This window comes from Euleptes europaea, chromosome 6 (assembly GCF_029931775.1).
Source record: "Euleptes europaea isolate rEulEur1 chromosome 6, rEulEur1.hap1, whole genome shotgun sequence".
NCBI classification, from domain to species: domain Eukaryota; kingdom Metazoa; phylum Chordata; class Lepidosauria; order Squamata; family Sphaerodactylidae; genus Euleptes; species Euleptes europaea.
Genome location: NC_079317.1, coordinates 6,741,728 through 6,769,654, shown reverse-complemented (window position 1 = coordinate 6,769,654; position 27,927 = coordinate 6,741,728). Strand labels below are relative to the sequence as shown.

Sequence of the window (27,927 nt, the reverse complement as noted above, 5' to 3'; positions counted from 1 at the left end):
GGGGGCACCGGCGGCCCAGGAGGGGCGAGCTGCGCCAAGCTGTGCCAAGCTGTGCGCTCTGCCCGCCGGGCGGTGCCCAGGGAGCCCCAGGGGTTCCCCAACGCGGTGCCCGCCCGGGGGTGCCCAGGGCGCACTCCGGGCTGGGGACCCCCGCTGCCCCGCCGCGCCGATGGAGCCGGGGAGCCCCCTGCGCGCCGCCCGCTGCAACGGCTACGGGCCGGCCGAGAAGCCCCCGGCGGCGGCGGCGGCGGCGGGCTGGACGGAGGAGCGGCCGCGCAGCGAGGAGGACAACGAGCGCCACCGGCCCGCCCTGGCCGCCGCCTACGCCGCCATCCTGCGCGCCCTGGGCGAGGACCCCCAGCGCCAGGGGCTGCTCAAGACCCCCGGCAGGGCCGCCACCGCCATGCAGTTCTTCACCAAGGGCTACCAGGAGACCATCACAGGTGGGTGAGTGGGGTGGGGTGGTGGGGGGCAGGGACCCTGGCGCCCATGGCGAGGCCAGCTGCCTTCTGCTGCATCGGACCCCGGGTCCGTCCAAGTCAGGGGTCTCGGGCAGGGGTCTTTCGCATCACCTACTTTCCCAGTCCCTTGAACTGGAGATGACAGGGATGGAACCTGGCACCACCTGCACACCAAGCAGAGGCTCTGCCACTGAGCCTAGCCGCTCTCCAGGGTCTCGGGCAGGGGTCTTTCCCATCACCTACTTTCCCAGTCCCTTTAACTGGAGATGACGGGGATGGAACCTGGGACCTTCTGCGTGCCAAGCAGAGGCTCTACCACTGAGCCATGGCCTGTCCCCATGAAGCTGCCTTATACTGAATCAGACCCCGGGTCCGTCCAAGTCAGGATTGTCTGCTCAGACCGGCAGCAGCTCTCCGGGGTCTCGGGCAGGGGTCTTTCATATCACCTACTTTCCCAGTCCCTTAACTGGAGATGACGGGGATGGGACCTGGGACCTCCTGCATGCCAAGCAGAGGCTCGCCCACTGAGCCATGGCCTGTCCCTATGAAGCTGCCTTATACTGAATCAGACCCCGGGTCCGTCCAAGTCAGGATTGTGTGCTCAGACCGGCAGCGGCTCTCCGGGGTCTCGGGCAGAGAGGTCTTTCACATCACCTACTTTCCCAGTCCCTTAACTGGAGATGACAGGGATTAAACCTGGGACCTTCTGCGTGCCAAGCAGATGCTCTACCACTGAGCCATGGCCTGTCCCCGTGAAGCTGCCTTATACTGAATCAGACCCCTGGTCCGTCCAAGTCAGGATTGTGTGCTCAGACCGGCAGCGGCTCTCCAGGGTCTCGGGCAGAGAGGTCTTTCGCATCACCTACTTGCCCAGTCCCTTTAACTGGAGATGACGGGGATTGAACCTGGGACCTTCTGCATGCCAAGCAGAGGCTCACCCACTGAGCCATGGCCTGTCCCCATGAAGCTGCCTTATACTGAATCAGACCCCGGGTCCGTCCAAGTCAGGATTGTCTGCTCAGACCGGCAGTGGCTCTCCGGGGTCTCCGGCAGAGGTCTTTCACATCACCTACTTTCCCAGTCCCTTTAACTCAGTGGTTCCCAACCTTTTTTTGACCAGGGACCACTAGGACTTTTTTGTTCGGTGCAGGGACCCCAGGGTTCAAAATAAAAATTCAGAGAATTTGAAAACAAACTTTAATCATAACTGTTAGTTAAACATTAAACTTAGAATAATATTTGAATATATATTTTTATAGTAGAGAACTTTTAATTGAAAATATTAATTTATTATGGGTTTATAACTTTGTTTTGCGGACCTTAATTTAGTTCTCGCGGACCCCTGGGGGTCCACGGACCCCCGGTTGGGAACCAGTGCTTTAACTGGAGATGACGGGGATTGAACCTGGGACCTCCTGCATGCCAAGCAGAGGCTCGCCCCCTGAGCCATGGCCTGTCCCCGTGAAGCTGCCTTATACTGAATCAGACCCCTGGTCCGTCCAAGTCAGGATTGTCTGCTCAGACCGGCAATGGCTCTCTGGGGTCTCGGGCAGGGGTCTTTCGCATCACCTACTCGCCTAGTCCCTTTAACTGGAGATGCCCGGGATGGGACCTGGGACCTCCTGCATGCCAAGCAGAGGCTCGCCCACTGAGCCACAGCCCCTCCCCATGGCTCTCCAGGGTCTCAGACTGAGGTCTTTCCCATCACCTTCTTGCCTAGTCCCTTAGACTAGAGATGCCAGGGATGGAACCTAAGACCTCCTGCATGCCAAGCTGAGGCTCTACCACTGAGCCACAGCCCCTCTCCATGGCTCTCAGGCTGAGGTCTTTCCCATCACCTCCTTGCCTGGTCCCTTTAACTGGAGATGCCGGGGATTGAACCTGGGGCCCTTCTGCATGCCAAGCAGATGCTCTTCCACTGAGCCACAGCCCCTCCCCCTCATAAGGGGAGATATGATAGAGGTCTATAAAATAACACGTGGTTTGGAGAGAGTGGACAGGGAGAAACTTTTCTCCCTCTTTCATAATACCAGATCTGATGAAGCTGGAGGGTGAGAGATTCAAAGCAGACAAAAGGAAGTGTTTCTTTGCACAGCGCATAGTTAAATTGTGGAACTCCCTGCCCCAGGATGTGGTGATGGCTGCCAACCTGGAAGGCTTGAAGAGGGGAGTGGACATGTTCATGGAGGAGAGGGCTATCCATGGCTACTAGTCAAAATAGATACTAGTCATGATGCATACCTGTTCTCTCCTGGATCAGAGGAGCACGCCTATTATATGAGGTGCTGCAGCCATCTTCCTTGTGGGCTTTCCAGAGGCACCTGGTTGGCCACCGTGCAAACAGACTGCTGGACTCGATGGGCCTTGGTCAGATCCAGCAGGGCTTTTCTGATGTTGTTAAGTTAGGAATAGTTATAGTTAGGAAACATTATACACAGAACCATCCATTTAAATGTAGGGCAGGAAGGAGGGAGCACCGGACAACCTGCTCATAACTATATAATAACTATGAGTTAGGAAGGAAGGTTCTGCGTCACCCTGCATTTCTTTGAGGATAATGGTGGGATGGCTATGTGAAGGCTCAATGTCTGAGCCGGAGCTTTTGCGTGTGGAAGGCCAGCTGGTGTCTCTAGCGCCTCTGGGATAGATCTTACTCTGCCCGAGACCCAGGAAAACCAGCGCAAATAGCGTGAAGCTAAACTGACAGCTGCCTCGGTTGATTTCGGTGGGACGGTTGCACGTGCATTGAAAGCAGACACAGTGCGACTTAGAAGTTTACCCAGATTGTGCTTTCACTGGGTGCCACGACTGCAGGTGCTTGTTTCCACTCCTACACGGGAAGCCAGCTGGGTGACCTTGGGCTAGTCACAGCTCTCTTAGAGCTCTCTCAGCCTCACCTACTTCAAAGGGTGTCTGTAGTGGGGAAGGGAAGCGAAAGTGATTGTAAGCTGGTTTGATTCTCCCTTAAGTGGTAGAAAAAGTCGGCATATAAAAACCAACTCTTCTTCTTTCTCCACTGGTTCCCTAAGGAGCCGACCTTTTTCTGTCTTCCAGTCCACAGAAGTGCCAAATCTCTAGAATCATATAATAATAGAGTTGGAAGGGACCACCAGGGTCATCTAGTCCAACCCCCTGCACAACGCAGGAAATTCACAACTACCTCCCCCCACACACACCCAGTGACCCCTACTCCATGCCCAGAAAATGGCCAAGACGCCCTCCCTCTCATGATCTTCCTGAGGTCATAGAATCAGCATTGCTGACAGATGGCCATCTAGCCTCTGCTTCAAAACCTCCAGGGAAGGAGAGCTTACTACCTCCCGAGGAAGCCTGATCCACTGAGGAACCGCTCTAACCCCTTCTGGGGGAGCAGAAAACATCTCGGCACCATCCTGAAGTGACCGACAAGCATTAGGCATCATGTTAAACTTTTATTTTAATAAAGTAACGTTAAACTTTTATTTTAATGAAGTAACTTTAAAGTCATCAGCATCCCCTTACCTCCAGTGATGCTTCATTTACGGTGCCATCCTGAGCAGGGTGACCATCTTCCAAACCCACCTTTCCATGGCTGCAGGTCAGCTGGTGTAGTGCTTTATCTGGTGGCCGGGCTGCCTGTTGGGATAGCTCCACCTGTTGAATGTCTGTCTGAAATGCTCATAAAAGCTCATGCTGAAATAAGTGCGGTTGATCTTTTAAGGGCCCCCCGGAGTTCTGTCTCGGGTTAAATGCACCCCAAGTATGGCCAGCAAGGGTTGTGGATCGGCCAAGCGGAGGCAATAAACGCCCACTGGATCCATCCATTTTTGAGAGGAAGGGGGCAATTGTTGCTGCTCCCCCCCATTTCAGACACCCTCTATGTTGTCCCTGAAGGTCTGCTAAACCACCCCCAGCGTGGTGTAGAGCCAGCGAGGTGTAGTGGTTAAGAGAGGTGGTTTGGAGCGGTGGGAGTCTGATCTGGAGAACTGGGTTTCATTCCCCTCTCCTCCACATGATGCCAGCTGGGTGACCTTGGGCTAGTCACACTCTCTCAGCCCCACCCACCTCACAGGATGTCTGTGGTGGGGAGGGGAAGGGAAGGAAATTGTAAGCCCATTTGATTCTTCCTTAAGTGGTAGGGAAAGTCGGCATATAAAAACCAACTCTCTTTCTCCTCCCCCTCCCCCTGGAACAAAATCTCAAGGGCGCAAGAAGACCTGTTTGGGAGGAAGGAAACAGTGAAATTTGACACCCCCTCTAAGTTTTCTTAACTATGTGGCTGGATGCACCCTAATGCTTGTGAAGGTTCACGTTCTGGAAAAGCTTCAGAGGGTTTCTGTGTTGGTCTGCAGTTAGAAGATCTAGATTCGAGTCCAGTAGCACCTTAGAGACCGACAAGAGTTTTGGGGTGTAAGCTTTCAAAAGACAGTCCTGGTATGTGATGAAGGGAGCTTTGACTCTTGAAAACTTATATCCCAAAAATGTTGTTGATCTCTAAGGTGATACTGGGCTCGACCCTAGTTGTTCTGGAGTAGCTGTTTGATAGGGAAGGAGTTCCAGAGTACTCCCTTCCTGATACTCCCCTGATCCTGGAGAGAATAGGTATGCATCATGACTAGTATTCATGTTGACTAGTAGCCATGGACTCTCCTCCATGAACATGTCCACTCCCCTCTTGAAGCCTTCGTATAAAAAACATAAGAAAGGCCCTGCTGGATCAGACCCAGGCCCATCAAGTCCAGCAGTCTGTTCACACAGTGGCCAACCAGGTGCCACTAGGAAGCCCCCAAACAAGACAACTGCAGCAGCAGCATTATCCTGCCTGTATTAGGAACTTAAGAACATAAGAAAAGCTCTGCTAGATCAGACCAAGGCCCATCAAGTCCAGCAGTCTGTTCACACAGCGGCCAACCAGGTGCCTCTAGGAAGCCCCCAAACAAGACGACTGCAGCAGCACCATCCTGCCTGTGTTCCCCAGCACCTAATGTAATGGGCATGCTCCTCTGATCCTGGAGAGAATGGGTATGCATCATGACTAGTGTTCATTTTGACTAGTAGCCATGGATACCCCTCTCCTCCATGAACATGTCCACTCCCCTCTTAAAGCCTTCCAACTTAAGAAGCTTTGTGCCCAAAGACATTCTGTTTGCCTGTGTCTTCAGAGTCTATTTCTGTGTAGGAGAATCAAAAGCGAGCATTGGATAAATATTGGCTCTTTTCGCCCGGCTGCTGATTCCTTTCAGCATATTGGCCTATCCTATACTAATCCTGTGGGGAAAGAACTCATGAAGCTTGAAGTTGAGCTAGCTTGCTTAGGGATAAGTGTTTGTTCTGTTTGCGAAATGCTAGAAGGCAAACGCCAGGCTGATCTTCGAAGGGATGTCGCGGATTTGCTGCCCTTTTCAACTATACAGGCTTACTAAACAACACCAGAGAATCCAGGCGGCGAATGATTACATAGCGCAGTATGCCACCACGTCATGGTTGGTTCAGTATGAAGGAACTGTGGTTCTTAGAGGGGACGGGAAGGTGATTGTAAGCCAGTTTGATTCTTCCTTAAGTGGTAGAGAAAGTCGGCATATAAAAACCAACTGTTCTTCTTTTCCCCTTTTCTTCTTCTGTTCATCTTCTTCCTCCCCCCCCCCCATGGGGACCCAAGGTGGCTTACGTCACCCTCCTCTCCTGCATTTTATCCTCACAACAACCCTGTGAGGTATGTTAGGCTGACAGTGTGTGACTGGCCCAAGATCACCCAGCAAGCTTCCATTGCTCAAGTGGGGATTCGAACCTGGGTCTCCCAGATATCAGTCTGATACTCTAAGCACTACACCGCACTTGACTGCCAAACTCACCATTCGCCAGGTACATCTAATCAAAAGTTTTGTCGGATCTGGAGAGAGTGTTAAAATAATGTACTTTATTTACGTCATTTTTAGTCTCCCTTTCTCACTTGGACTCAAGGCGGATTACAACAGTGTCAACCTAATTGACAGGATGGGAGAATTAATAAGCAATGCAATAGGATTAGGGTTGTAGAACCAACCAGAAATCTAAAAGCAGAATTGAAGCAAAGCGCAAGTTCTAACATGACACATTAAATGATACAAAAATGAAAAATTAGGATCCTCGTTTCAGCAAGCTAAACACAGCAGTATAGGCCATAATCCCTAATAATTTATCTAAGTAACTTTGTGAATAATTCACTACAGAGCAGCTCTATTGCCTGTGTAGAAAAACTTTGTAACTTTGTCGTTAGGCCCTGAGAAATAGCAGAATAAGCCGCTGTTTTCTCTTCCCCCACGTCTGTATTCAGTTTTGCAGTACATCATAACGTGTATTAAATTATATTCCCCCCCGCCACTGTCCGTGGAAATGGTAGTGGACAGTTGATTCCGTTTGGGACCGGGTGCATGATCCCAGACCTCATTTGAAGCTGAGATGCCAGATCCCAGCCTGCCTCGCTTTTCACATCTTGTACTTCTCTTAGATGACGCGTTTGTCAGGTCGGGAGGAGACAGTTTGGACGCCGTCTGTCTGTCTGTCTGTCTGTCTCTTCTCTTATTGTATGTATCTTGCCCCCTATGATGATTTTATCCTGTTTATCTTTTTTTAATCTTGAAGCTATATTACAGCGCTTCATGGGCTCTGCTGCATACAAAGCAAAACAATTCCTTTCCAGAAAACAAATTTTGACATATCCGTGCCCCCCCAGCAAAAAATTAATGGTGTTTGATAAGAGCTAATGCAACAGTCTGCTCAGTCAGGTTTGGATATATGGGTGTGTGGAATCTGCCCGATTCTGCATGTGAGGCAGTGGGGTGGAGTGGCTAGGAGACCCAGGTTCGAACCCCCACTTGGTCATGGAAGCTTGCTGGGTGACCTTGGGCCAGCCACGCACTCTCAGCCTCGCCTGCCTCACAGGGTTGTTGTGCTGGCAAAATGGAGGAGAGGATAATGATGTAAGATGCTTTTTGGGTTCCCATTGGGGAGAAAGGCGGGGTAAACATGACGTAATCTTAATCCACAGATAATTATGCACCTGTTGTTTCCAATTTTACTGTCCTTCGGTTGGGATCAGTAATCCAATCCGTCAACCGAACTACTGCAGCTGCTTGATGATACAGCTTTCTATTTGGTACTGCTAAACCACCTCTTTTTTCAAAAAAATCTTGTTGTATTTTGAGTTTTATTCTTGGTTTTTTCCACTCCAGACGAAATTGTTAATCATAGAATCATAGAGTTGGAAGGGACCACCAGGGCCATCAAGTCCAACCCCCTGCACAATGTTGACTGATGGCCATCTAACTTCTTCTTAAAAACCTCCAAGGAAGGAGAGCTTACTACCTCCCGAGGAAGCCTATTCCACCGAGGAACCACTCTAACTGTTAGAAAATTCTTCCTAATGTCTAGACGGAAACTCTTTTGATTTAATTTCAACCTGTTGATTCTGGTCCGACCTTCTTGGGCAACAGAAAACAACTCGGCACCCTCCTCTATATGACAGCCCTTCAAGTACTTGAATATGACAGCCCTTCAAGTACTTGAACAATTGCTTTGGCAATTGGACTCTATGACATCGTTCTCTGTCATTCTTTTAAGGTCTTTTCTTCTATCTGATTTGGTAACATTTGGAATAAGAAGGTTAACTTAGGGAGGGATGTATTTCTAATCGGTGGTGGATGTAAATCACTGTACTCTCCTAGGGTTGCCAGATCTGGGTTGGGAAATTCCTGGAGATTTTGGGGGTAGAGCCTGGGGAGGGGAGGGTTTGGGGAGTTTCCAACCTCCAGGTAGTAGCTGGAGATCTCCCGCTATTACACCTGATCTCCAGCCGATAGAGATCAGTTCCCCTGGAGAAAATGGCTGCTTTGGCAATTGGACTCTATGGTATTAAAGTCCCTCCTTTCCCCAAACCCCGCCCTCCTCAGGCTCCACCCCAAAAACCTCCCGCCAGTGGCAAAGAGGGACCTAGGAGGGACCTCTGTGGGGCATAATGACAAAGAGTCTACCCTCCAAAGCAGGCATTTTCTCCAGGAGAACTGATCTCTGTCATCGGGAGGTCAGTTGTAATTCCGGGACATTTCCACGCCCCGCCTGGAGGTTGGCAACCCTATAAACCCGGGCCCTTCAGGCTTCATTCCCCATGCAACCTGAGCTACCCGCCCGCCTGTCAGGGTCGCCTGTTCAGGTTACCAGGAGTTGCCAAGTTCATCAGAGTGACATTAAAGCCATGCAAATAGTCTCTATAGCAACAGGCCCTCTTGCTTCTGACGCAGAAACCTCCAAATCGCCGGAGCCTGTTTTCTCTCCTCCAGGTCTTATCTTTCCCCTCTTCCTTCCTTTCTCTATTGTGCTCTTTGCTTTCGTATGGTGTTATTTCCGTTGATCGTGATTTCCCCTACCCCCCAGCATATTCCAGAGGCTTCACCATATACAGTCAAGAAGCTGTGACATCGACTGAATAAGAAAGTCCCGCAGGACCTTATTTATAGGTAGGGTTGCCAACCTCCAGGCAGTTTAGGAAACTGGCACGGGAAACAAGCAGTAAACTAATACAAAACTGTGTATTGTGTTTCAAAACATCTCAACAAGTACAAAGGACTACAACAGGTGACAAAAGACAATATATACAAATTATACAAGGCGTGTTAAATACAGTCTACGAATAGTACAGTCTATAAATAGTAGAATCTCCTTGGTATACAGAATCTCCTTGGTATACCAAGGAGATTCTACTATTTATAGACTGTACTATTCGTAGACTGTATTTAACACGCCTTGTATAATTTGTATATATTGTCTTTTGTCACCTGTTGTAGTCCTTTGTACTTGTTGAGATGTTTTGAAACACAATACACAGTTTTGTATTAGTTTACTGCTTGTTTCCCGTGCCAGTTTCCTAACCTGACGGTATTAGCACGGAGGTGCTTCCTTTTGTTTTGCCAACCTCCAGGCAGTAGCTGGAGATCTCCGGCTATTACAACTGATCTCCAAGCCGGTAGAGATCAGTTCCCCTGGAGAAAAGGGCCACTTTAGCAATGGGAAGCTATGGCGTTGAAGTCCCTCCCTTCCCCAAACCCCACCCTCCTCGGGCTCCGCCCCAAAAATCTCCAGGTGTTTCCCAACCCAAAGCCGGCAACCCCGTTTATGGGGCAAAAGTGACGTTGTCCCTGGAAGATGAGACGAGATTTAAGGCGTGATCCAGCCTAAATTCGGTGCCTTTAAGTTCTGTTAACTTGAACGGGAGAGCCAGTGAGGTGTAGTGGTTAAGAGCAGTGGTTTGGAGCGGTGGAGTCTGATCTGGAGAACCGGGTTCGATTCCCCGTTCCTCCACATGAGTGGCAGAGACTAATCTGGTGAACGGGATTTGTTTCCCCGCTCCTACACATGAAGCCAGCTGGGTGACCTTGGGCTAGTCACACGCTCTCAGCCCCACCTCCCTCACAGGGTGTCTGTTGTGGGGGGGGAAGGTGACTGTAAGCTGGTTTGAGTCTTCCTTAAGTTGGAGAGAAAGTCGGCATATAAAAACCAACCTTTCTTCTTTCTTCTTCTCCTTCTCCTCCTCTTCCTCCTCCTCCTGTGGAAACTAGTAGGGTTAGTTTCAGAGGTTAGCCATATTGGTCTGCAGTAGAAAAGCTAGGTTTGAGTCCAGAAGCACTTTAGAAGCCAACAAGGTGTTTGAGGTATGAGCTTTCATGAGTCAAAGCTTCCTTCGTCTGACAGTGGGGTTTAGGAGAATTAAGCACCCAAAGGTCAAGAAAAAAAATCAACATTCAAGGCCAAAGATTATACAATATAAAGATTATGTCAATACAAAATACGCCTGTATTTATTACTTTTTTATTACTAAAATCAATAATATATATATTATTGCAATAGCCTGCCGAACCATGCTCATGTAAGCATACAACGCAAATAGACATAAAATCACAAGATTAGACTTCGACAAGACCAAATGGCCTTCTTCAGTGGTCAAAACAATCACAGTTCCAGAATATAAATATACATAACTTTCTAAAAAACTTTATGGCCATACGTATGTTGCGTTTGCAGGATAACAATTAATATATATAACTGCAAGACTTTCTCATCTGTTGTTGGCTTCCATACAAATGGGAAACTAATGCCCATAAGGGAGACTCAAACCGGCTTACAATCACCTTCCCTTCCCCACAACAGACACCCTGTGAGGTGGGTGGGGCTGACAGAGCTGTGACTAGCCCAAGGTCACCCACCTGGCTTCATGTGGAGGAGTGGGGGAACAAATCCAGTTCACCAGATTAGCCTCTGCCGCTCATGTGGAGGAGTGGGGAATCAAACCTGGTTCTCCAGATCGGAGTCCACTGCTCCAAACCACTGCTCTTAACCATTACACCACGTTTGGGTGGTTTCTGCCCGCTTCTGTGTCTTGATGTTAGTGTGGGGAGGTGCCAAGTGGGTCTTCCGTAACAGACGTGGCTAGGGCATCCTGAGGTCTTAGCAGCAGCCTCCCACATAATCAATGGGTCAACTGGGCCAAACCACTGGCATCTCTGGTTTGGCTCCAGCATGGTGTAGTGGTTAAGAGCAGCGGACTCTAATCTGGTGAACTGGGTTGGTTTCCCCTCTTGCTACACATGAAGCCAGCTGGGTGACCTTGGGCTAGTCACAGTTCTCTCAGAACTCTCTCAGCCAGCGTGGTGTAGTGGTTAAGAGCAGTAGTTTGGAGCAGTGGACTCTGATCCGGAGAACCGGGTTTGATTCCCCGCTCCTCCACATGAGCGGCGGAGGCTAATCTGGTGGACTGGATTTGTTTTCCCACTCCTGCACATAAGGCCAGCTAGGTGACCTTGGGCTAGTCACAGCTCTCTTAGAGCTCTCTCAGCCTGTTGTGGGGAGGGGAAGGCGATTGTAAGCCGGTTAGATTCTTCCTTAAGTGGGAGAGAAAGTCGCCATATAAAAACCAACTCTTCTTCTGCTACCTCACAAGGTGTCTGTTGTGGGAAGAGGAAGGGAAGGAAGGCTAGGGCCATGGCTCAGTTTGTAGAGCATCTGCTTGGCATGCAGAAGGTCCCAGGTTCAATCCCCGGCATCTCCAGTTAAAGGGACCAGGCAGGTAGGGGATGTGAAAGACCGCTGCCTGAGACCCTGGAGAGCCATGGAGAGGAGCCATGGCTCAGTGGTAGAGCATCTACTTGGCATGCAGAAGGTCCAGGCTCAATCCCACCTCCAGTTCAAGGGACTAGGCAAGTAGGTGATGTGAAAGACTCCTGCCTGAGACCCTAGAGAACCGCTGCCAGACAATACTGATTTGATGGACCAAGAGTCTGATTCAGTATAAGGCAGCTTCATGGGTTTATGTGAGATCGTAAGCTGGTTTGATTTTCTGCAAAAGGTAGAGAAAATCGACATATACAAACCAACTGTTCTTCTTCTCCTTCTCCATCCAATGTGCGCAAGATCCACAGCAAAAGAGGTCCAGGAAGCATCTGCCGGGGCATTTGCTGCTTTGGTTGCTGGATGCCTCTGTGGCTTCCTGGAAATGCTGGGTTTGGTTGCCGCTGCCATTTTGAGTCTCTCTGCCCTTCCTCTCTTCTCCCTCCCCTCTCCGCCCCCCACCAGTCTCCCAAAGACCCTTCCTGGAGATGGAACAACAGAGTTGACATTGCGTCTCCGTCCCCGGTCGCCAGGGTTACCTACGTCTGTCTCGCGGAGCACAGGAAATTAAAACTCCCCGCGATAGCGATGCGCTATCGGCCGCAAATGGCAGTTCATAAGCCTGGGCGACTGGTGTTTGCACGGGAGGCGTCGGTGGATGTGTCAGAGGAAGCCATAAAAGATGAGATGGCCGGCACCAACGTTGAATTTGTATGTCGGCTTTTGAGTCACTGGGAGATCAGAAGGAAGCTTTTCACGAAGGGTGGGCTCGCCAGCTCTTCTCCCCCTTCGAACCCTTTGTTCTTATTCAGATTGGGGTTTTTAAAGGTATCCAGGAAATGAGAAAAATGACGTATCTACAGCTCACTCCCCCTTCATCTCGATGGGGGCAGGTAACGCAGGGGAGAAAAACCGCCCGTCTGATCCAGAAGGGCTCTTCTTATGTTGTGGGCTTCCTAGAGGCACCTGGTTGGCCACGGTGTGAACAGACTGCTGGACTTGATGGGCCTGGGTCTGATCCAGCAGGGCCTTTCTTATGTTTCTTATGGTAAGGCTTAAAGATGGGAGTGGACATGTTCATGGAGAAGAGGACTATCCATGGCTACTAGTCAAAATGGATACTAGTCATGATGCACACCTATTCTCTCCAGGATCAGATGAGCATGCCTGTTAGATTAGGTGCTGTGGAACACAGGCAGGATGGTGCTGCTGCAGTCATCTTGTTTGTGGGCTTCCTAGAGGCACCTGGTTGGCCACTGTGTGAACAGACTGCTGGACTCAATGGGCCTTGGTCTGATCCAGCAGGGCCTTTCTTATGTTAAGGCTGTAAGAGGGAAGTGGACACGTTCATGGAGGAGAGGGCTATCCATGGCTACTAGTCAAAATGGATACTAGTCACCTGTTCTTTCCAGGATCAGAGGAGCATGCCTATTATATTAGGTGCTGGGGAACACAGGCAGGATAACGCTGCTGCAGTCGTCTTGTTTGGGGGCTTCCTAGAGGCACCTGGTTGTCCACTGTGTGAACAGACTGCTGGACTTGATGGGCCGTGGTCTGATCCAGCAGGGCTTTTCTCATGTTCCGATTTCCACTAATCTCACTGGTTTAATTTCAGATGTACTAAACGATGCCATATTTGATGAAGACCACGATGAAATGGTGATTGTGAAGGACATAGACATGTTCTCGATGTGCGAGCATCACCTGGTCCCGTTTGTTGGAAAGGTAATTTCCCCACCACCGCCCCATGTAAACTGCAGTGAATTGGCCAGTGGTTTTAAACGTGAGCTTGCCGAAGCCAGTCCTTGGAGCCGCTACACCAACGCTAAATAAATTGTTAAGTCGATAAATGTTCTGAGGACTTGGGGGAAATGTTAAAAGTCTGGCCAAGGCATGGGGCAGCAGGGAGAACATTCACTCACGCGTCCGAGGAGGAAGGGTGGATTGAAGCAACCCCTACTTTGCAGGTAGCAGACGTGCCCCACTCCTTGCAGGAGGTGAATCTGTACACAATCCTGGTGTCTGCAGGGATAGGGCCAGTTCCAAGTTTTGGGGAGGATGCCCCCCTAGGTCCACTACTAGGCCCCCTATTTGCCCATCGACCCACCCATGTGCCCCCATCCCTTGTCCAAATTTCTGTTTTAAACATTTGTTCAAATTCCTGTTTTAAACCGTTTCTGGGAATCTCAAAAGGGCCTTGAGTGGGGAAATTGTGGAGGCAGAGACTCCGATGTCAACTAGCAGCTCTTCCAGACACAATTTCCAGAGACCTTTTCCCACCAAGCCTCCTGCTGTCCCCCGCCCCCCTGCATCGGCTGGGTCTCCATCGTAATCGGTTCTGACATTTCCTTTCCAAGCCGGCAGCGTGCCTTGAGAGCATTAAACGGGATCACTCTGGACGTAAGCTTTGATCTCTTACAGGTCACACGAGCCATAGGAAAAGAACCGTCGGTGCATTTGCGACGCACGTTAATTTCTATTTTTTCGCCCGTGCCGTATGCGTCTTCTCCCCTCTTTTTAATGAGAACCTTCTGGAAAGTGTGTGCTCTCGCTGCACAATGCTGGTAGTTGCATGGATGCTCGGCTTCCTGCCCCACACCTGACACCTGCATTCTTCCTGTCCCCCCCACAATAGGATTTGGGGAGAGGGAGGGGGAAATGGACCATAGGAGGAGAGGAAAGTTTGAAATTAGGGTTGCCAACCTCCAGGTACTAGCTGGAGATGTCCTGCTATTACAACTGATGAAAAGCCCCCTCAGGCGGATGTAGCCCCTGTACGGGTAAAATGGAAATTAATCCAATACCTTCTGTGGGGCAATATCCCAGCACTGGCTCGGTGCAGGATATTCCACCTGTTTTAGAGCAGCAGAGTTCAAAACAGCCAATACTACATATGTGGAGGAATATGAATAGCGCACGTATTAAAATTGAAGAAAACTGCCTTTAATAAATGTCCATAAAGTCTTTTAAAACAAGCAACATTTTCTTTTAGAGGTTTCTATAACAGTCACCTCATCTTAACTGAAAGTGTGTCATCTTGAGTGAGTGTGAGGCAGAGAGAGAATGACAGTTGGCAGCATCAGTTGGTTACAAGTAACTGTCACCAGAAGGGAGGGGCTGATTCTAGAGGAGCACAGAGCCCTCTGTCAATCAAATTAGGCTCCAGCGTTTAATCCAACAGCCCCCTTCCGGGTCACAATTTCCCGCCTCCAACTCTTTTCGCTACCAAATTCAAAACCAGAAAAAGCACAGGCAACTTTCCATCCAGCTGGCTTGGCTTTATAAGCTCCAACCAGCCGCACACCACATAGCCTACCATACAGGGTTGTTGTGAGGGGGGAAATGTGGAAGAGAGAACCACGTTTTCTGCCTTAAGTTCATTGGAACAAAGGAAAGATAAAAATCGATTAGTAGAGAACGTCTTTTTTTCTCCTCCCTTAAGTAGGCTTTGAAACATTGAGTCAAACATGGAGGGAGGGATGAAGAAGAGGAAAATGGCATTTATAGGAGAGAATCCAGGGCATAGCTGGGTTAAGCACACACACTGCTAGAGATGCTTTCCTTCCCCACAAAAACCCCCACATTTATAAATGCCAAGTAGGGTTGCCAACCTCCAGATACTAGCTGGAGACCTCCTGCTAATTCAACTGATCTCCAGCCAATAGAGATCAGATCACCTGGAGAAAAATGGCCGCTTTGGCAATTGGACTCTATGGCATCGAAGTCCCTCCCCTCCCCAAACCCCGCCCTCCTCAGGCTCCCCCCCAAAAACCTCCCGCCAGTGGTGAAGAGGGACCTGGCAGCTCTATTTGAAATGCATCCACTATTTTCTTAGTTATCAGTCCAAATCTTGTATTGCTGCTTTGATAAAAATGTATCATTTTAATGACCCCCCCCCCCGGTTTGGAATTTTTAAATGTTTTTTAAAACGAACGAACAACGAAAGGAAATATAAAGTACAAAGAAACGTCAAACACATAACCGTCCCTTTCTCCTTTACAACCATGGACGGTGTCATCCTTTATTAGCATAGGGCAATTATGTTATTAATTAGGGTTGCCATCCTCCAGGTGGGGCCAGGAGATCCCGTGCGATGTTGTTCTGCCCGTCTTTGCCCCTCCGAATGCTCCCGCTTCTGTACGGAGCGGTGCTCGCAAAGTGGTTGGCAACTGCATATCATTATATAAATATAACGTTCACCAGATTGTTATAGCAGGTTCTGTGAATTACCAGCTCTCCTCCCACCGCCAAAAAAAAAGGGAAACTAGCCCCTTTCATTGGGAAGATTATAATGAGGGAATTTCCATGGGAAAATTTAAAATGGTTGGGGGGCAGGGGTGGAAAAAATTGGGGAGGGGCTGTGGCTCAGTGGTAGAGCAACTGCTTGGCATGCAGAAGGTCCCAGGTTCAATCCCCGGCATCTCCAGTTAAAGGGGCCAGGCAAGTAGGTGACGCGAAAGACCTCTGCCTGAGACCCTGGAGAGCCGCTGCCGGTCTGAGTAGACAATACTGACTGATGGACCAAGGGTCTGATTCAGTACAAGGCAGCTTCATGTGTTCATGCTGTGTTTTTTTTAATGCATTCTCATTTTTATGCCCACAAGACTCTCTTCTCTAGGGAAAGCACATTCTGTGGTTTTTCCAAGTATTGGAGAACTTTTTTTTATCATTAAACAGTTCCAGCTTCTAGAAGAGGGGACAGCTCTGCTCTGCTCACTGTGATCCTCCCAAATGATCCCGCTTCTGTATGGAGCTGTGCTCACGAACCGGGCAGCAACTGAATATCATTATATCAAAATAACGTTCGCCTGATTGTTATATCGGGTCCTGTGATTTGCCAACTCCCCCCTCCCAAAGGGAACCTAGCCCCCTTTTAGTGGGAAGATAATAAAGGGAAAATTTAAAATTGTTGGGGGGCAGGGGTGGAAAAGACTGAGGTGTGTTTTTTTTTTTAATGCATTATCATTATGGTGTAGTGGTTAAGAGCGGTGGTTTGGAGCGGTGGACTCTGATCTGGAGAACCGGGTTCAATTCCCCACTCCTCCACATGAGTGGCAGAGGCTAAGCTGGTGATCTGGATTTGTTTCCCCACTCCTCCACATGAAGCCAGGTGGGTGACCTTGGGCTAGTCACAGCTCTTTCCAAACTCTCAGCCCCACCTGCCTCACAAGATGTCTGTTGTGGGGAGAGGGATTGTAAGCCGGTTTGAGTCTCCCTTAAGTAATAGAGAAAGTCGGCATATATGAACCAACTCTTCTCCTTCTTCTTCTTCTTCTCCTCCTCCTCTCTCTCTCTCACATGGCTTTTTCTCTTCCTGCCCTAGGTTCACATAGGATACCTTCCTAACAAGCAAGTCCTCGGTCTCAGCAAACTAGCAAGGTAAGAGCTACAGGTAATTAAAGTAATGCTGATTGCTCACCTTAATCCTGGGCAGCTAAGCTTGTTGTGCTTGAATAGTCTTGACCCCCTTGGCTGAATTCCAGCCAGCTGTACGGGTCGCCTGTGAAGCTGTCTGGGCTTGGCTGAATCTCCTGCCAGGGATGAACCCGTCAGCGGCTGGTACACCTGTACCGCACACGCAATTGAGCCGACCACGTCTAGGTAATTGTTAATCACGGTGTCCTTGATAATCTGCAGTTCTCTCATCCTTTCCCAGTTTTTCTTCTTCTCTTCAGGAGCTGATTGATTGTTTTGGAGTAGAAATGCGATTTCCGTGGTGTGGCCGGCATCCCTGCTTTCGTTCTAGTTAGAATCATAGGATCATAGAGTTGGAAGGGACCACCAGGGTCATCTAGTCCAACCCCCTGCACAATGCAGGAAATTCACAACTACCTCCCCCCACACCCCAGTGACCCCCTGCTCCATGCTCAGAAGATGGCAACAAAACCATTCCAGGATCCCTGGCCAGCATAGTGTAGTGGTTAAGAGCGGTGGTTTGAAGTGGTGGAAGAATTTTCTAACAGTTAGAGCAGTTCCTCAGTGGAACAGGCTTCCTCAGGAGGTGGTGAGCTCTCCTCCCCTGGAGGTTTTTAAGAAGAGGTTAGATGGCCATCTGTCAGCAGTGCTGATTCTATGACCTTAAGCAGATGATGAGAGGGAGGGGCTCTTGGCCATCTTCTGGGCATGGCGTAGGGGTCACTGGGAGTGTGGGGAAGGGAGGTAGTTGTGAATTTCCTGCATTGTGTAAGGGGTTGGACTAGATGACCCTGGTGGTCCCTTCCAACTCTATGATTCTATGTCCTCACGTAGTGACAGGGTGCTATAAAGTTGGCATTAGCTAGCTCATGTGTTTTAAAAAAAATATGTTTGCATGTTTGCAGGTGTGTGTGTTTTAAGAGGGAAAAGGAGTTGTCAAAACGAATTGCTAGTACAGTTTTCTTGGAGAATGGCTTGAAACACCTTCTCCCTCCATTTCTCAAGTTGTAAATTTTCCATTGGCTACAGCGAGTGGCTCAATTAAATCTGACTTTTGAATGTCTCTTTGTCACTTGTCGGGATCGAGCTCTGCGTGTGAATTTTCGGGTGGAAATTCAAAGCAATTATGATTCACTTCGGAAACGTTGGTCTGTCTCTTAAATGCCCCGAGGCCCAAAGGGGAAAGCTTAGTTGTAACTGGAGTGTCGGACACGCCACCGGAAAGCCGGCATTTTGCAGAGATTATACAGAGATGGTTATAAAAAGTGCCATTCTGACATGGACGGGAGGAAGCCGTTAATGCTAAAGAGGATGAGGCTTGCAGGGAATTGTTAGGAAAGGATCGGAAAATTGCTCATAATCAGAATGCCGGTCTATAAATCTTTGGTGCAGCTGGCTTTAGAGGTGGTTCCAGTTGGTTCATGAGGAAGGGGAGCCCGAATTATCAAGGGCTGAATCACACCTCCTTTGAAAAGGAAAGGCTAAAGACCTGAGTTCGATCCCAACGGAAGGTTTCAGGTAGCCGGCTCAAGGTTGACTCAGCCTTCCATCCTTCCGAGGTCGGTCAAATGAGGACCCAGCTTGCTGGGGGTAAAGGGAAGATGACTGGGGAAGGCACTGGAAAACCACCCCGTAAACACAGTCTGCCTAGTAAAAGTCGGGATGAGAAGTCACCCCATGGGTCAGGAAGGACCCAGTGCTTGCACAGGGGACCTTTACCTTTTAAAGGGTTTGGTATCCAGCTTGCTGGGGGTAAAGTGTAGACGACTGGGGAAGGCAATGGCAAACCACCCCGTAAACATAGTCTGCCTAGGAAACGTCAGGATGTGACGTCACCCTGTGGTCAGTAATGACCCGGTGCTTGCACAGGGGACTACCTTTACCTTTAAAGAGCTGGTGCTTTATGTTTAGATAACAACGTCAGAAGAGCCCTGCTGGATCAGACCGGTGGTCCATCTAGTCCAGCATCCTGTCTCACACAGTGGCCAACCAGTTCCTCTGGAGGACCAACAAACAGGGCACGGAGGCCTTCGCCTGATGTTGCCTCCTGGCACTGGGATTCAGAGATTGACTGCCTCTGAATGTGGAGGTTTTCTTTAGTCATTAATGGATCTCTCCTCCATGAATCTGTCTAGTGCCCTTTTAAAGCTGTCTCTGCCTGTGGCCGTCGCTACATCCTCTCGCAGTCAATTCCACATTTTAATCACTATCTTAAGAACATAGGAAAAGCCATGCTGGATCACACCAAGGTCCATCAAGTCCAGCAGTCTGTTCACACAGTGGCCAACCAGGTGCCTCTAGGAAGCCCACAAGCAAGACGACTGCAGCAGCAGCAGCATCCTGCCTGTGTTCCACAGCACCTAATATATTTAGCATGCTCCTCTGACCCTGGAGATAATAGGCATGCATCATGACTAGTATCCATTTTGACTAGTAGCCATGGATAGCACTCTCCTCCAGGAACATGTCCACTCCCCTCTTAAAGTCTTCCACGTTGGCAGCCATCACCACTTCCTGGGGCAGGGAGTTCCACAATTTTGTGTGAAGAAATCCTTTTATCTGTTTTGAATCTCTCACCCTCTGGCTTTAGCAGATTTCAGCAGTTCTGGCATTATGAGAGAGGGAGAAAAGCTTCTCCCTGTCCACTCTCTCCATACTATGCATAATTTTATAGACCTCTATCATGTCTTCCCTTAATCACCTTCTTCCCAAGCTAAACAGCCCTAAGCATTTTAACCGCTCCTCATAGGACAGTTGCTCTAGTCCCCTGATCATTTTGGTGGCTCTTTTCTGCACCTTCTCAAGCTCTGCACTATCCTTTTTTAGGTGTGGTGACCAGAACTGTAAACAGTATTCCAAGTGTGGTCTCACCATAGATTTGTACAAGGGCAGTATGATATCAGCAGTTTTATTCTCTAAAATAAAGAAGTCTAAAGAAGTATTTCCTTTTGTCCTGAATCTACAGCCCATCAGCTTCCGTGGATGGCCTTGAGTTCTAGTATTTTGGGATAGGGACAAAAAGTGTTCTTTGTCAACTCTCTCCACCCCGTGCATAGTTTTATAAACCTCTGTGATGTCCCCCCTTAGTCATGTCCCTGGTCACTGTTGAGAGGAAGGGATAGGTTCCCTGGTCACTGTTGAGAGGAAGGGATAGGTTGTGGCTGAGTGGAAGAGCCTCTGCTTTGCATGCAGAAGGTCCCAGGTTCAATCCCTGGCATCTCCAATTTAAAAGGACCAGGTGTAATGAAAAACCTCCACCTAGAGAGCTGCTGCCTGTCTGAGTAGACAATACTGAACTCGATCGATCAAGGGTCTGATTCGATACTCTGCAGCTATGTGTGAGAGCAAGGGGTAGGCCTACACGTATCCTTGGCCTGGTCCGGCAGGGCCGGTGTTACAGTGTTAAATGGCCAGCGGCATTCTGGGCTTGGACTTGGCTTTCCGGCCTCCCCGTTGCCTCCTGTGTTAATGCGTACCTTCCGGTCTTTTGGCATTTGAAGATTCACTTCCTTCGTGCAATGTATTGATGTTCCGGATGTAGGGAATTCGAGGGCAGCTGGGTTAATCGCTGGCATTTGTGTCTGTCCAGACGCCTGTCAGCAAACGCCGTGGCCGAGACGGTCCAGCGTCTCGCCTGCCTGAGCGGTGGCCGAATTATGAAGGGATGCAGACGGGGGCCCGTTCTCCACGTTGGTCCTCGCCTGGCAGGTCAATTGATGGGATTGCGTTGACTGCCTTGGCCACAATTACCTCTCAATTGCAGAGGCCTGGAAAAGGGCTTTAAACTAGAATTGTCGCCTGCATCCAATGACTCTCTTTTAGCAGCTAATGACGGCTCTGGAAGGCTGCAATTTTCTTTCCATCTCTCGCTGATCAATGCGTCACTTAAGTTAAGTGGCTCACGATGCTGTCCAGCTGAGCCTCCCGAGCAGGTGGTGAGCAGAGAGAGCGATAAATCTGTGTGGAGCCTTCCAGTGTCGGCATAATGGGAGTAACTAGAATTATGAAGCTGCCTTATACTGAACCAGACCCTGGGTCCATCAAAGTCAGTACTGTCTACTTAGACCGGCAGCGGCTCTCACCTGCCTTGCAGGGTGGTTGTGAGGACAATGAAGAAGGGAGAGCCTGGAACTCCTTGGAGGAGGGGCAGGGTTGAAAAAAGTGACAGGCAAATAATGCCGCTTGGGGACCAAATTGCGTGGTACACATTGAAGTCCGTCCCCTCCCCAAGCCCCTCCCTCCTCAGCCCCCCCCCAAATCTCCAGCTATTTCCCAACCCAGAGCTGACAACCCTACCCATATCCCCACCCCCAACCTCCCACTATTGCACATATTGGGGACCCCTGTTCTTAGGGTTGCCAAACTCTAGGTACTGAGAAAAATATGTACAAGTACTACTGGGATAGTAGTGAAAATATAGTACTAGGCTCAAACCAATTAATTTAAATAATACACAAGCAAACTATGCAAACATATATTGTGAACAATGTGTAACATCTTCAGACAAGTGAAAACAGCAGTGATAGTATGTACAAGCAAATCTAAGATGGAAAGTCTTTTTCAAGGTAAGTAAGAGTCTTATCTCTAGGTTGTTTTCTTCAAAAAGCAACACGAGGAAGGCTGAAAAAGTCCACAGTAACGCTGTCCGGATGCACACTAGCGTTTTCACTGCAAAATTGCAGCTTCATCAGCTGGAATCTTCATACATATTAATTGGTTTGTCTTTGTAGATGCAATAATAGCAATCTAATACAGAGAGAATAATTCAGTCTTGTTGCACCAAAAAGGCTGCTCAAAATGGCTATGGCTAAAGTTGCCAAAACTCTAGGTACTAGCTGGAGATCTCTTGCTATTACAACTGATCTGCAGCCGATAGAGATCAGTTCATCTGGCGAAAATGGCCGCTTTGCCAATTGGACTCTATGGCATTGAAGTCCCTCCCCTCCTTAAACCCCGCCTTCCTCAGGCTCGGCCCCAAAAACCTCCTGCCGGTGGCGAAGAGGGACCTGGCAACCCTCCATGTTCTAGGCAATCTTTGATCTGTTAATTGCTCAGCTTTTCTGACCAACTTCAGCTCCTCTTGAGTAATCCAAGAATGTGGCTTATCTCTGACCTGCATGTCATGGGCCTTGACAAGTCAAGGTGAAAACCATTTTAGGGCTCATTCATGTTTAACTTTTGTGTTGCAATCAGTGGGGTTTAACTTGAGAGAGAGTGGTTTCCCAGGAACTTTATAGCCTGTTTCATAGGGTAGGCATTGTTTTTGAGTGTTCCCTCCATTAGAGGCAAACCGAAAAGGTATTTTATTTTAATCACTGCAATTATACTCGTTGCAAAAAAACCCGAATTTAACTGTTGATGTGAATCAATGAAATTAACTTGACAATGAAATTAACTTGAAATAACTTGAATTATGGTAATGCTTAACAATATTAGCTAAGGTGATATAATTGAAGGGCTCTCATATAGAGGAGGGTGATGAGTTGTTTTCTGTTGCCCCAGAAGGTCGGACCAGAACCAACAGGTTGAGATTAAATCAAAAGAGTTTCCGTGTAGACATTAGGAAGAATTTTCTAACAGTCAGAGCGGTTCCTCGGTTGAACAGGCTTCCTCGGGAGGTGGTGGGCTCTCCTTCCCTGGAGATTTGTAAGCAGAGGCTAGATGGCCATCTGTCAGCAATGCTGATTCTATGACCTTAGGCAAATGATGAGAGGGAGGGCATCTTGGCCACTTTTCTAGGCATGGAGTAGAGGTCACTGGGGGTGTGGGGGGAGGTAGTTGTGAATTTCCTGCATTGTGCAGGGGGTTGGACTAGATGACCCTGGTGGTCCCTTCCAACTCTATGATTCTAGGTACTTGTAAATGGAAGCAAATTACTTAAACGGGCTGTTTCTCTTGGGCTTGAATCTTGGAACACCAAGACCAGCCTCCAGTTGTAATTTTTTTTTTAAAGACTAGAAATGAAAGTGAAAACAAAGTAAAGTGAGTGCATCTGCCAACTGCTTTAAAACTGGTTTTTATCATGACAATCTAATTCAATTTTTAAAACACTTGGGAGGCAGCGTTGCTCTTTCATGAAATTGATTGTTATACCAAATTGAAACTCACCTGGAATGTCAAGGCCCTGCCAAATTTGTGATTTGGTGGCTTCTCTCCTTGGGGGACGGGAGCATAGATATGGGTAGCTAGCTTTGCTCTAGCCTGTCTTCCAAAGTAACATCGATAGCACTTAGCTGAAAACTACCTGTCCGGGAGATCAGCTTTGACTGTGGCCAACTTATACATCCTCGCACCCCCTTGGATTGTGCCAGGATGTTTTTCTCTGAGGACTTTGTTTTGTGGGTGTTTTTATAAATTCCTGGATGTGAATTGCATCTACACCTAGAAGACGGTGCTGTTAACAGAGGATGCCTTCTCTCTCTCTTTTCCCTAGGATTGTGGAAATATACAGCAGAAGGTTACAGGGTAAGTAATCTCCTTTTCTGCCCTACTTAGAGGAAAATATAGCTTTAACCATGGAAGCAGGATTTGGCGTGGGATATTGCATAGCTTGTAAACAAGCCAGCTGCAACAGCAGCAACATGTAGTTTGGTAATCTGATTAAAAGCCAATTAATGAATTGGTGTAAACATGGAAGGAACTGTAATGTGTAGCTGAGTTCTTTGCAATGAAGTCTTCTGGGCGACGTTGGGGTCAGCCGTTCTCTCTCTTTCTCAGCTAAATCCAACTCAGAGGGTTGTAAGGAGGATAAAATGGAGGAGAGGAGAATATTATACGCTGCCCTTGGAGGAAGGGTGGGATAAAAACGGGCTACATAAGGGGTCCCCAACATGGGGCCCGTGGCTGCATGGCACCCGCGAACACCTTTCCTGGTGCCCGCCAAGTATTTTTTAGAAAGTTGGCAGGGCCAGGGGAGCCTTTTGCCCGGTAGGGCTTCTGATGGGCCACTGGAGATCTGGTTGGCCGTGCAGATTAAAAGGTCTCCTGTTAAACAGAGCTTCTGCCTGACGCGTTGGAGAGTTGATAGCAGCCATTTTGTGGCTGGGCCCACCACCCTGGGTCTGAATTCCAAAAGTGCCCGCAAGCTCAAAGAAGAAGAAAAAGAAGAAGAGTTGGTTTTTAGATGCCGCCTTTCTCTACCTTTTAAGGAGAATCAAACCAGCTTCCCGATGGAAGTTGGTTTCAGGTAGCCGGCTCAAGGTCGACTCAGCCTTCCATCCTTCCGAGGTTGGTAAAATGAGCACCTGGCTTGCTGGGGGTAAAGTTTAGATGACTGGGGAAGGCAATGGCAAACCAGCCCATAAACCACTGGTTCCCAACCAGGGGTCCGTGGACCCCCAGTGGTCCGCGAGAACTAAATTAAGGTCCGCGAAACAAAGTTATAAACCCATAATACATTAATATTTTCAATTAAAAGTTCTCTATTATAAAAATATATGTTCAAATATTATTCTAAGTTTAATGTTTAACTAACAGTTATGATTAAAGTTTATTTTCAAATTCTCAGAATTTTTATTTTGAACCTTGGGGTCCCTGCACCGAACAAAAAAGTCCTAGTGGTCCCTGGTCAAAAAAAGGTTGGGAACCACTGCCATAAACGTAGTCTGCTTAGTAAACATCATGATGTGACATGACTCCGTGGGTCAGTAATGACCTGGTGCTTGCACAGGGGACTACCTTTTTAAACCGGTTTACAATTTCCTTCCCTTCCTCTCCCCACAACAGACAACTTGTAAAGTAGGTGGGGCTGAGAGAGTTCAGAGAGAAGTGGGACTAGCCCAAGGTCACCCAGCAGGCTTCATGTGGAGGTGCGGGGGAATCAAACCCGGCTCTCCAGATTAGAGTCCACCGCTCTTAACCACTACAAAACGCTGGGACCCCTGTGCTAGATGCATAAATCAGATTACGACAAAAACTTTAAGAAACAAACAAACAAAAAACTTCCTCTCCTGCTTTGAGAATGGCTGCTTCTTGCAAAAAGCTCCGAGCAAATCAATTTTTCACCAGCAGAAAGAAGTTGTCGAGGGTCCCTGTAAAGTCGCTCACTTTTTTGGGGGGGGGGTGTCTTTGTGTCTTGCTACAGTCCAGGAGCGCCTGACGAAACAGATAGCTGTCGCCATCACAGAAGCCTTACAGCCCGCTGGGGTCGGGGTGGTGGTCGAAGCAACGTAAGTTTTCACATCCCGTGCCATGTTTCCCGGGGGCTGGGGTGAGTCCCCCTGCTCAGGGGCAGCCAATCCCAGATGCTCACTGCTGCCTGGAAGGCACCTTCCGGTTCGACCTTTCAGCGGCGATTGATGGGGCCAACAGCAGGAGATATATCCTGTTGTGTACACGGTTATGAAACCAGCCCCAATTGTGAAATCCTTGGGGGGGCTTGGCCCCCTGCTAGTTCTGGTGGCCAGATGTCCCCGGGAAGGCTGGATGAGGGACACAGCCAAGTCTGTAAGGTGACTGTCTGAGGGAGAGGCTTTGGCTCAGTGGTAGAGTGTCTGCTCGGCACACAGAGGGGTCCACGTTCAATCCCCGGCATCTCCAGTTAAAGCGACCAGGCAAGTAGGTGATGTGAAAGACCTCAGCCTGAGACCCTGGAGAGCCACTGCCAGTCTGAGTAGACAATACTGACTTGGATGGACCCATGGTCTGATTCAGTATAAGATTGCTTCATGTGTGTATTCATCATGCACTGAATATTCTTTGGGGAGGGGTCGTGACTCAGTGGTAGAGCATCTGCTTGGCATGCAGAAGTTCCCAGGTTCAATCCCCGGCATCTCCAGTTGAAAGGACCAGGCAGTAGGGAATGTGAAAGTCCTCTGCCTGAGACCTTTGGAGAGCTGCTGCCAGTCTGAGTAGACAATACTGACCTCGATGGACCAATGGTCTGACTCAGTGTAAAGCACCTTTGTGTGCTTTCTGAATATTACTTTGGGGAGGGGCAGTGACTTAGTGTAAGAGTCTCTGCTTTTCATGCAGAAGGTCCCAGGTTCCACCCGGGAATCTCCAGTTAAATGATCAGGGAGCAGGTGATGTGAAAGACTCTGCCTGAGACCCTGGAGAGCCGCTGCCAGTCTGAGTAGACAAGACTGACCTTGATGGAGCGATGACCTGATTCAGTATAAGGCAGTTTCATGTGTTCAAGATGGTCAGGGAAGGGGCTGTGGCTCAGCAGTAGAGCATCTGCTTTCATGCATAAGGTCCCAGGTTCAATCCCCAGCATCTCCAGATAAAGGGACTAGGCAAGTAGGTGACATGAAAGACCTCTGCCTGAGACCCTGGAGAGCCGCTGCCGGTCTGAGTAGACAAGACTGACCTTGATGCATCAATGGTCTGATTCAGTATAAGGCGGCTTTGTGTGTGTGTGTGGGACTGCTGCCTCAGTTAAATGCCAGTGTAGGAGCTGTAGAAGAGCCTCGTGGCGCAGAGTGGGAAGCTGCAGTACTGCAGTCAAAAGCTCTGTTCTCACGACCGGAGTTCAATCCCAACGGAAGTCGGTCTCAGGTAGCCGGCTCAAGGTTGACTCAGCCTTCCATCCTTCCGAGGTCAGTAAAATGAGTACCCAGCTTGCTGGGGGTAAAGGGAAGGTGACTGGGGAAGGCAGTGGCAAACCAATCCCTAAACAAAGTCTGCCTAGAAAACGTCGGGATGTGACATCACCCCATGGGTCAGGAATGACCCGGTGCTTGCACAGGGGACCTTTACCTCTAGGGTCTGTAGACTCTGCCTACATTTGAGGAGGAGCAGAGATGCATCTTCGGATGGTTGCTGCGCCAGCTACTTGGTGCCAGATGCAAATGTAAAAAGGTAAGGCGGGGAGAAACAACAGCTATTGTCAACAAGACCGGCGCTTCCTACCTGACTGTTGATCATTGAAAAGAGCGAGTCTGGCCTGCCAGGAGCGGAAGACAAATGGCAAAAGGACAACGGGAAAACTTCCGTTGCCCGGCCAACCACGTGTGCGAGACCACAATTGGACCATCTGCCCTTTCTGTATACTCTGAGGTATACCCTTTGCATATGCAGGGTTTGGACTGCTGATTCTGTGAATTTAGGCAGATCATGAGAGGGAGGACTGGAAGGGTTGAGAATGTAAGAGCATAAGAAAAGCCCTGCTGGATCAGACCCAAGCCCATCAAGTCCAGCAGTCTGTTCACACAGTGGCCAACCAGGTGCCTCTAGGAAGCCCCCAAACAAGACGACTGCAGCAGCACCATCCTGCCTGTGTTCCACAGCACCTAAGATAATAGGCCTGCTCCTCTGATCCTGGAGAGAATAGGTATGCATCATGACTAGTATCCATTTTGACTAGTAGCCATGGACAGCCCTCTCCTCCATGAACATGTTCACTCCCCTCTTTAAGCCTTAACATAAGAAAGGCCCTGCTGGATGAGACCCAGGCCCATCAAGTCCAGCAGTCCGTTCACACCATGGCCAACCAGGTGCCTCTAGGAAGCCCACAAGCAAGACGACTGCAGCAGCACCGTCCTGCCTATGTTCCACAGCACCTCATGTATTTGGCATGCTCCTCTGATCCTGCATCGGTGCTCGGCTCTCATGGCCCTTTCTTACATTCCCAGGGAAATGCCAATTGCCCTTTGGGATCACGAAGCAACTTTTCCCCAGGCCAGAATGGCCAGGGATCCTGGAGGGTTTTTCCCTCCCATCTTCTGGTCACTGGGTGTGTGTGGTGGGGAGGTAGTTGTGAATTTCTTGCACTGTGCAGGGGGGTTGGACTAGATGACCCTTGAGATCCTTTCCAGCTCTATGTTTCCATGTTTTCCCCTTAGGCACATGTGCATGGTGATGCGAGGGGTACAGAAAATGAACAGTAAAACTGTGACCAGCACGATGCTTGGAGTCTTCCGGGAAGACCCGAAGACGCGAGAGGAGTTCTTGACGCTCATCCGCAGCTAAAAGGAGGCCCTTCCGCTCAGCACTG

At 49.1% G+C, this 27,927-nt stretch overlaps 1 protein-coding gene across 1 annotated transcript; it reads left to right on the top strand.

Moving 5' to 3' along the window:
- The first annotated feature begins 169 nt into the window (after positions 1-169).
- Positions 170-27,927, top strand: GCH1 (GTP cyclohydrolase 1). Its single transcript, XM_056851160.1, has 6 exons — positions 170-443; positions 13,192-13,301; positions 16,900-16,955; positions 23,425-23,456; positions 25,075-25,159; positions 27,776-27,927. Exons 1-6 carry the CDS (start codon positions 170-172, stop codon positions 27,900-27,902), a joined length of 684 nt encoding a protein of 227 aa, XP_056707138.1. The 3' UTR covers positions 27,903-27,927.